The sequence below is a fragment of the Saprolegnia parasitica genome, assembly GCF_000151545.1.
Source record: "Saprolegnia parasitica CBS 223.65 unplaced genomic scaffold supercont2.233, whole genome shotgun sequence".
NCBI classification, from domain to species: domain Eukaryota; phylum Oomycota; class Saprolegniomycetes; order Saprolegniales; family Saprolegniaceae; genus Saprolegnia; species Saprolegnia parasitica.
The window spans coordinates 4,936-13,560 of NW_012156627.1; the positions used below are offsets into that span (position 1 = coordinate 4,936).

Below are 8,625 nucleotides of genomic sequence, written 5' to 3' on the forward strand. Positions count from 1 at the left end.
AGCGTCGCAAAGGCGGCCGGGTCGAACGCCGACGTGGCGTTGTACGGGTGCACGCCGGCCGTCGGAAAGAGCACCTGCGACCAAAGCTTGTCAAGGAGAATGCATTGTCGATCGACAAACCGTTGGGTACAGCCGTGCGAGGTCCAAGCACTGCTGGCTCTCCGCGAGCGTCGCACCGGGCACGAGCATCTGCTTGACGCGGGCCTCCTTGGCCTCGGCAATGAGCGCGGCGCCTGGCCTTCGAACTCGGGGTGCGTTAGGTTACAATCAAAGTCAAACAGGTCGATGTCGGGAGTAAGCCACGCCGGAAGCTTTCTATCGGGTGCATTGAGGCGCCAGCTGCGATACGACGCTTGTACCTCACAGGCGCGATAGGCGTCGACGCTTTCTGGAGCTTCTTGGCGCGCTTGGCGACCTTCATGGCCTTGGCGTCCATGGCCGGCGCCGCCACAGGAGCGCTCTTGCTGTCGTCGCTGCTCATGGTGATCCAAGCAAAACACTGGTTGTCCTCCGGATACACGGATCGACGGAATCCTGGTTTTCCCGAGCGCACTGTCTACATGCACCCAACTCGCATCGTGGAAGTGGGGCCATCGACCAAAGGACGAGCATTCCTGTTTTTTCAAAGCGTGTAGAAAATCGCATCCAATACCATCATCGCAATCGACAAGCTCGTGCAGTCTCACAAGGTCGCTAGCTTCTAGCATTGCGATCCCAGCCACAAGGCTTGCGTGAAACTAGTCAGTCGGTTACCAGGCATGAGACAAGGATTTGTCCGGATTCGGACAGGCCAGCCAACCGGTGGAGTCGAGCATGAAGCGCGAGCTGTGGAGCCATGCGCTGCCAAACGAGCCGACGACGGTCGTCGAGCTAGGCATGAGCCAGCGCCTCGTACATGCGTCGCCAGACGCAATTCCGTCGACGTCGGTGCCGTTGCTTAATGCACCGAGCGCGGTCGTTGGCTTCGAAGCCGTCGGCGCGCCGCGGGTCTTCTTCCGCAACGTGGCCGCGTACCCGTTGAAGCGACCCGACACGAACCGCGACTGGTACAGCATGGATCGACACGCCAACTACGTTCAGAACTGGGCCGCACGGCAGCTCTCGACCTTTGACAAGCGCTTCAAGGACAACCTCTCGCAGCTGCACCCGGAGACCCGCGACCATATCGAGACCGAGATCCTGTGCGTTCATCGTCTCATCGAATGCAGCGCATCTTACGTGCATGGTGGTAGGAACGGCCGCGCCAACAGCGCCCTCCGCAGCGCGCGCCAGGGCAACACTCTCGCAACGCACACGACGAGTGCGCACCAGGTTTTGTGGACGCCGGCAGGCGAGCTCATGCAGCACATCCAGAGCTTTCGGCGCGAGTCGCAGCCAAGCCATCGATCCAAGGCCAAGCGGTGGATACGCTACGCACCAACGACTTCGACGACGAATCCGATCCGGCAGCTCGAGGCGCTCGGCGACCCCAACGTCCCGGCCGTCGTCGCCCGTGGAGACGCCAACGCCACCATTGCAGCGCTCTCGTCGGTGGACAACAGCGTTCAAATCGTCGAGACGCTGCGCTTCAACCACTTGCTCGAACACGTCGCTTGCAGTCCGCACGCGCTGGGCGAAGCCATGTTCATCGTGCAAAACCGCGAGTTCCTTCTGTGGACGCCAGAAGGCGGCTTGCGCTCGATGGGGCCGCCCGTGCAGGAGCAGTGGACGCGCGCCGTGTACAGCAGGTCACCCTCTCTCGTGTCTGATGAGACGTTGCTCATTCTGCGGATGTAGTCATCCCTGTGTGCTCTGGGTGGCCGCGACCGACACGATTGGGACGCTGGACACGCGGCAAGCGTCGCCCGCCTGCTTCAATCGCAACTGGATCTACAACTCACACGGCGCGACGACCATCTACGACGTCAAGCGGCACCCGAGGTACAGTACACTGGGTTGCTGTCGATGGATAATTGTATCGGAGCACGTACGTACCAGTACGTGGTGCGCACGGGGCTCTCGCTCGAGGTGTTTGATACGCGCAGCAGCAGTCGGTCGGTCGTACACTGGTCGCACACGGGGCTTTTCCCGGAAGCGAGCGTTCGCTGCAACATCAAGGAACCGATGAGTGGACCTTTGGATATTGTCGACGTCTCGTCCGGCGCCAAGAACCAAGGTACGTCACCGTGACATGTCGAGCTGATCGCAATATATGGCTAGCGCTCTTGCTCTCGGGCACGTCGGTCCTCAACAAGGTGACGGTGCACAGCTACCACGTTGCGTCATCGCACCCGAGTGGCAGCGAAGTGTTGCGGCCGCTTCTGGCGTCGTCGCTCTCTTCGCAGAGCCAAGTAGGCGTCGACATGGCGCCTTTCGATGTCCACTTGCCCGACACAAGTCCGTCCTTGCACTTGGTCGGTGTTGCAGGCCTTCTCAACGCGTTTGGCTCGGTGAAGCACGGCGCATCTTGCGTCGACGTCTTCCAAGTGAGCTCGACGGGCGACGTCTTTTGCCAGACACTGATGGCTTCCGATGCCGCAGAAGCCGCCGTGCAAGCCGAGTAGGCCATAATTTCGACCGTCGACGCGATCGTTGGATCATGGACACTCGTAGGCTGCCGTGCGGTATGGCGGTGCGCGCGACCGACCGCGACGCGTCGCTGCCGATTGCTTTCAGCGCGTTCCTTCCCGAGCACGACGCGGAGAACCGGCTTGCGCACGTGCGCATCGATCAAGAGAAGCTCCGGGCCGCTTTGGTCGCCCGCTCCAAGGAGCTCAGCCCAACGATATCGCCCAGCGACGACCTGCTTTCTCTCGCGGTGCTACGCCGCCACTTTCGCGTGGTCAAGCCGTCGTGCACTCTCCGGACGCTGCGGGACACGTGGGTCGATCTGCCCAAAGTGCACGTTCTGCTTGCGTCGTTGCGGGCTTCCAACGGCTTTCACCTCCAGTACGTGCACCCGCACAACCGCGGCCCCCACACGCGGGTGCGAGTGCGTTCAGCCGCAGATGGCGAGGCCGACGTCAAACCGTCGCTGGCAGCATGCCACTGCACCAAGATGGGCGATGCCTTGGAGCCGTGCTCGGGCGACAACTGCGTCCTGCTGGACGCGATCGTGGTGCGCCGCCAGTACCACGACAGCGTCAAGCACGAAGATGGTGGCGTCGTTGCCTTTGGCATTCCGACGAGAACCAAGTGCGACGAGAAGAAGGTGACGACCAACGTCAACGGCCACGACTTTGTAATCGCGGACCTCCGCGCTGTGTACGGCCGCCTCCCAGACCCTGCTTCGCAGTACGACTCCCAGTACGACTAAGCCTGCAATAGAATAGCTACCACCAAGCGTTGGACCTTTTTCTTTGGTATGCGCCCACCCCGTGTACCCTTGCTCTGGGATCGCCATGTCAGTCAAGCGACGATTGCAGCAATCTTGCTTTTAAAGAGTCTCCGATGAAAGGTCGCATCGGCTCCACGCTTCAACCCCTGAATTCAGCTTCAAACGACTGATTGGCGAAGAGAGCGCAGTGCATAAATCGATTGGCACCATGACGCGTGGATGAAAACCTCATCGCCGCACCTTGACGGCGTCTTGCACGTTGACAAGATCGAGCTCTCATCGATCAAAATCGTCGAAGATCTCGCGACCCACCTCGTCGCCAAGCTACGTGACCTCAGTTAGGTGAGCGCGTGCAGCCCGTCGCTCAAGTTCCACGACACGGTCCTCCGCAACGACATGATGCTGGCGCCGATGGAGCCGACGCTGAGCACGGGAGGCGTGCGCTGGACGTTGCGCATTGGAACAAGCGACGTGCGTCCATGTCAAGTCGTTCATGAGCGAGACGACGTCACTCCGTCGACGTCGGTGGCGACCATCAAGGAGATGATTCAAGACCGGACAGGCCAGCCCGCCGACTCGCAGCGCATGCTCTAAGCCGGCAGCCAACTGGACGACCGCAAGCACTTGCTGGCCTACGGCATTCAGCTCGGTGGCACGTTGCTCAGCGTGAAGCGGCTGCGAGGCGGTGTCACCAACGACAAAACTATGCGTTCCACCGCCTTCTTAACTTCGGCGCCGAGCTGGCGCGTCGTGACGCCGAGCTGGCGCGTCGTGACCAAGGGTCTCAACCTACACGGCACGTGCACGAGGTGATCGCACCGATCGGCATGAAGCCGTTCAACGTTGTCGCGCAACGCGCTGCGGCTTCTACGCGTACGTGTGGCGCTTCGAAGGGATCAAGGCCGACACGTGCGAGTTTGTCGCGTCGGCCTGGAAGTCGCTTCCATCCGATGACGCGTACCATCGCTTCAACGACAACGAGGCCAACATGGCAAACTGGCGCGCCTTACTGCTGCTGGTCAAGCCATCGGGAGTCCAATTACCACGGCGTGCTCTCTGCAAAATGTACCTCGCCACAGATAAGATGATCTGCGGGCACATGCACGAAGGTTGTGCAACGACTTGGATTGCAGCATCGGCCGCGCGGCGCGACGTGGGTGCTAGCTGCCCCGCTGTCTTGATTGATGCTAATACTTGTAACAACTTACGTGTGCACGTGTTCATGCCACGCCAAGCGTTCTAGCAAGGGCCGACAAACCCAACTTTGAACCCTTTAACGCCCACGAGCCTAGGTTCGAGACGTAGCCGTCGTCGTCACCGTGGTTGCGACCTTTCACGATTGAGATATTGCTGCCCGATGCGTACTATCAGAGCCATTTGAAATCTTAACTGTGTCGCCTCGACAGCGCGGTCACCACAACGGCCGCTCCCGCGCTTTTGGATTTTGGCTGCCCCGAATTGTTACATTAAATTGATTTCTCCTTTTTCAATACTGAACACGGCATATTTTTATTTCTCCATCAAAATACTTTTGTCCAATCAGCGCACATCGCGCCCATCACACACGCCCTGAGCGCGCCACGTCATTCTGTCGACCGTTCGAAAAAATCGGCGGCAAGCAAGCGGCTTGCAGTAGCAGATTTGCGGCCCAGGATGCAAGTCGGGTGGAAGCGACAGGTCTCGGCGCATCTCGACGGGCTCCTGCTCGTTGAAGATGATGAGCTCACGCCGACGATGACGGTCGCGAGCCTCAAGGCGCTGCTCCGCTCCAAGCTCGAGGAGCTGGGTGTCGGCGTGCGCATCTACTCGAAGCTCATGTTCCACGACACGACGGACAGCGACGAGATTGTGCCGCTCATACCGACGTTGCGCACGGGACATCTGCGCTGGGTGCTTGGTGTGTTCGACATGCCCATGGTCCGCCCTGGCGGGAAAACGGTCCAGATCTTCATCGAGACCTTGGCTGGAAAAGTCATCACGCTCGACATCACACTCGACTCGCTTGTCGTCGAGGCGATGCAAGAGATCTTGCGGATTGAAGGCATTCCGATCGATCAGCAGCGCTTGATCTTCGCAGGCAAGCGGCTTGAAGAAGATCGAGCGATGAAAGACTATGGCATTGCACCGGAATCCACGCTAGATATCGTCCTCCGCCTCCGCGGTGGAGGCTCCGTGGCGTTATTTGCCGATGTCTCGGATGCAAGCACGCTGCATACGGCGCGCATCTCGTCGTCTGCGCCAAGTTGGCGCACGATCAAGCGCGGTCTCAACATCCACGGCAAGTGCACCAACGAGGCGTGCAAGGCGTACGGCAAGGAAGTGATTGCTCCTGTCAACTTCAAGGCCTTCAACATCTTGGCCCATTCGGCTCTGTGCCCCAAGTGCGACCAAGCCATCGAAGCGCGGTCGTGCGGCTTCTAGAGTGCGAGTGGCGCTTCGAAGGCATCAAGGCGGGCTCCGACATGCACATGGCATCTGGCTGGAAGTCGCTGCCGACGACCGGCGGGTACCATGTCTTTGATGGCGACGACAGCAACATGGTACTCTGGCGCGCACTCGTGCTCTTGGTCAAGCCGCTACGCGATGAGCCCAAGTGTGCGCTCTGCAAGGACGCTATCGGCGAGACGAAGCTCGAGCGCAAGACGACATGCGGGCACATGCATCGCGGCTGCGTCGATGCGTGGATCGCCGGCTCGATGCAGCGCCTCTCGGTCGGGGCCAACTGCCCCGAGTGCCACACGAGCGTCGCTTGATGCGTCCGACTTGATACGAAGATCATTGCGTGTGAGCAACGAACCAAAAAATCCAAAACATCTTTTGCTCGAACGCAATGTGGTTGGGACGAGACGGCGCTCCGGCAGGTTTCCTCTACTTTCGTCGCTTGGGCTCTTCGTGGCCTTCCTTCTTGGTGTGCTTTTGCACTACGCAGCATACAATGAGTCCCATGACATGACTCCATAAGACCGTACGCATCTTGAGCGTCGGGAAGGCCATGGCACACGAGCCACACGGGAACTCGTCGTCGTCGTCCAACTCGTCTTTCTTCGGCACCTCCTTCTTCCCGTCGTCCTTCTTGGTCGTCTTGCGCTTCTCCTTGCGCTCGGCGCGCTTCTCGGCGGCCTTCTTGTCTTTCTCTTCGCGCTCTCTCCGCTTCGCTTCGTCCTCTTCCGCGACTTTAACGGCCTTCATCTCCTTCTTGGCACTCGGCTTCTTCGCGCCCTCGTCGTCGTCGTCGCGGGCGGCGCCCGGCACGGCGCTCTCGCTGCTCTCGAGCTCGAGCAGCTCGTCGAGCATCGACGGGTCGAGGCCGCTGGCAATCATTTGCTCGCGGTGCTTTTTGGATTTCAGATGGTTCTCGACCTGCTTCTCCGACTTGAACTCTTTCTTGCAGAGGTCGCAAACGAGGATCATCGCCTCTTGCTTGGCGACGCGCTTGGCGACCTCGGCGCGGACTTGCGCCTCGACGTGCGCGTGGACGACGTCGTCGTCGGCTTCCCACTGCGCCTGGAACGACGCCTTCTCGGCCTCGAAGGCCGCGCGCTTCTCCTTGGCGAGCGCTTCCTTCTCCTTCGCCGCGGCTTCCTTTGCAGCCTCGAGCTCCTTGAGGTACTTGGCCATGCGCTTGTCGCGCTTGCGGACAAACTCGACAAGCGCGCGCACGTTGGCGCTAAAGGCCTTTTTGCCACCGTCCCGCGCCTTCTTGTTGTCCTTCTCCATGAGCCGGCGGATCTCGCGCGTCGGCGCGTCCGTCGTCTTGTACAAGTCGAGCCAGCTGAACGACCGGTCCGTCGCATACGCGCGCCAGTAATTGTAAAAGCTGTTGACGTCGGTCGCCACGTTCGACTTGGACGAGCCAAACGACGGGGCCGCAAGCTTGTCACCGCGCGCCTCTTGGTCGAGCGCATCGATCTAGTGCATCGTCTGTCATCCGTGTCTTGCGCAACGCGATACGCTACCTGCTCAAAGAGGGTGCGGTACACGCTGTAGAAGCCAACGTCGTCGTCCTTGAAGCCCTTGTAGACCGTCGGGCTGGAAAGGACGAGCCGTTGGAACCAGCGAAAGAGAAGAGGTCATACCTGAAGTAGCGCATGAGGTCGAGCGGATCTTCTTCGGTCGCATGGTCGTCGCCGTCGTCGCCGCGGAGGATTTGCTCGCGGTGGTCGTCGTACCATTGCCGCTCTTGAGGGTCGCTCAGCACTTCGTACGCGCTTTGGATCTCCTGGAAGATGGTCGTCGCCTCCTCGACGTTCTGGTCGGGCTTGATCTTGTCCGGATGCCACTTCAGCGCGAGCTTGAAGAAGGCCTTGCGGAGGTCCGCGGCCGAGATGTCGCGGGCGACGCCCAGCACCTCGTAGTGGCAGCGCATCGCAGCAATTGGCCATGGCCAATCAAGTCGACGACCATCACTCGTCTCGAATCTAAGCACACGCAACTCGACCTCTGCCATTCCCGACGCCGCGCCAGTCGAGCTCCATGCGAGGGCTGCGCTGCGCACTATAATCCAGCGATAAAATGGTGCGTCGGTCGAGTCGAGTAGGCGACGGCAGTGTGCGATCTACCACGGGACAAGGCACAGGACGCTGTACATACATTCTCAGTTTGGATAACGGATATCCCGCGCCCTTTCCTCGACGAGGATGAACGGGCTTGGGCTACCGGCCATCGCAACGGGTGGCGAGGCGGCGCGGGACTTCTTCCTCGACTACGAGACACATGCGTTTCCTTACGGTACGAAGAAGCCTCGTACGTCTACCAACGGCTCGTAGGTGACTCGTATGCGATGGATCCGGCGCTGCCAGGCGACGACGAGGCCGCGGGCCAGCGCCAGGTACACTGCGGTACGCCGCTGTGTGCTCACATCAAGCTTGTGTAGCTCTGTGCGACGGTCGACACTTGGACGAACATGCTCTTGGGCACGCTCGACGAGCTGCTGCAATGGAAAGACCATGTCGTGACGGTGGCGGCGCTACCGACGACCGCGCTCTCGACGTTGGCAGTCCTCTCGTCCAAGCTCTGTCGCTGCAAAAGCCACATCCGCAGTGCGCTGCCGCAACTCCTTTCGACGACCGAGGACCTCATCGGCGGCGTTCTCCTCAACGAGCGCATTCGGGCCTACAAGACCAATATGGTCGAAATGGCGACTGCCATGGACCACGAGAAGATGGTGCTCGCCGAGGAGCAAGTGAAACTCCGCGCAGCCTTGGCGCAACTGGCCCGCATGAAGAGCGCGCACCGCGTCTTCCGCTGGAGCCGCCTTTCGAGCCGCCTCCGGGAACGCGAGCTCCGGCACGCCCTCGACACCCAACGCA

The 8,625-nt window shown here is 60.4% G+C and overlaps 6 protein-coding genes across 6 annotated transcripts in view; 4 read left to right on the plus strand and 2 right to left on the minus strand.

The window, feature by feature from the left end:
• Window positions 1-481, minus strand: part of SPRG_21679 (hypothetical protein) — a gene marked incomplete at both ends in the record, with an annotated part of 1,049 nt that extends 568 nt beyond the window's left edge. Inside the window, 3 exons of the mRNA XM_012355357.1 lie at window positions 121-233; window positions 266-315; window positions 360-481. Of these exons, the coding sequence (XP_012210747.1) occupies window positions 121-233; window positions 266-315; window positions 360-481 (285 nt within the window). The remainder of the gene's footprint in view (window positions 1-120; window positions 234-265; window positions 316-359) is intronic.
• Window positions 482-773: 292 nt separating this feature from the next.
• SPRG_16089 (hypothetical protein) lies at window positions 774-3,333 on the plus strand. Its single transcript, XM_012355358.1, has 6 exons — window positions 774-1,181; window positions 1,233-1,727; window positions 1,777-1,925; window positions 1,964-2,155; window positions 2,200-2,539; window positions 2,593-3,333. The coding sequence occupies exons 1-6, from the start codon at window positions 814-816 to the stop codon at window positions 3,293-3,295; spliced, it is 2,247 nt and encodes a 748-aa protein (XP_012210748.1). The 5' UTR covers window positions 774-813; the 3' UTR covers window positions 3,296-3,333.
• Window positions 3,334-3,535: 202 nt separating this feature from the next.
• Window positions 3,536-3,910, plus strand: SPRG_16090 (hypothetical protein; the record flags this gene model as incomplete). The annotated part of the gene is made up of 2 exons (XM_012355359.1): window positions 3,536-3,607; window positions 3,659-3,910. The coding sequence occupies 2 exons, from the start codon at window positions 3,536-3,538 to the stop codon at window positions 3,908-3,910; spliced, it is 324 nt and encodes a 107-aa protein (XP_012210749.1).
• A 1,044-nt stretch (window positions 3,911-4,954) lies between these two features.
• Window positions 4,955-6,128, plus strand: SPRG_16091 (hypothetical protein). The gene is made up of 2 exons (XM_012355360.1): window positions 4,955-5,688; window positions 5,718-6,128. Exons 1-2 carry the CDS (start codon window positions 4,970-4,972, stop codon window positions 6,067-6,069), a joined length of 1,071 nt encoding a protein of 356 aa, XP_012210750.1. The 5' UTR covers window positions 4,955-4,969; the 3' UTR covers window positions 6,070-6,128.
• A 20-nt stretch (window positions 6,129-6,148) lies between these two features.
• SPRG_16092 (hypothetical protein) lies at window positions 6,149-7,682 on the minus strand (the record flags this gene model as incomplete). Its single annotated transcript, XM_012355361.1, has 4 exons — window positions 6,149-6,237; window positions 6,286-7,225; window positions 7,273-7,345; window positions 7,393-7,682. The coding sequence occupies 4 exons, from the start codon at window positions 7,680-7,682 to the stop codon at window positions 6,185-6,187; spliced, it is 1,356 nt and encodes a 451-aa protein (XP_012210751.1). The 3' UTR covers window positions 6,149-6,184.
• A 271-nt stretch (window positions 7,683-7,953) lies between these two features.
• On the plus strand, window positions 7,954-8,552 carry SPRG_22364 (hypothetical protein; the record flags this gene model as incomplete). The annotated part of the gene is made up of 3 exons (XM_012355362.1): window positions 7,954-8,044; window positions 8,083-8,144; window positions 8,190-8,552. Coding segments are annotated over 3 exons (516 nt in total), but the record flags the coding sequence as incomplete, so codon positions are not given.
• Window positions 8,553-8,625: the final 73 nt, after the last annotated feature.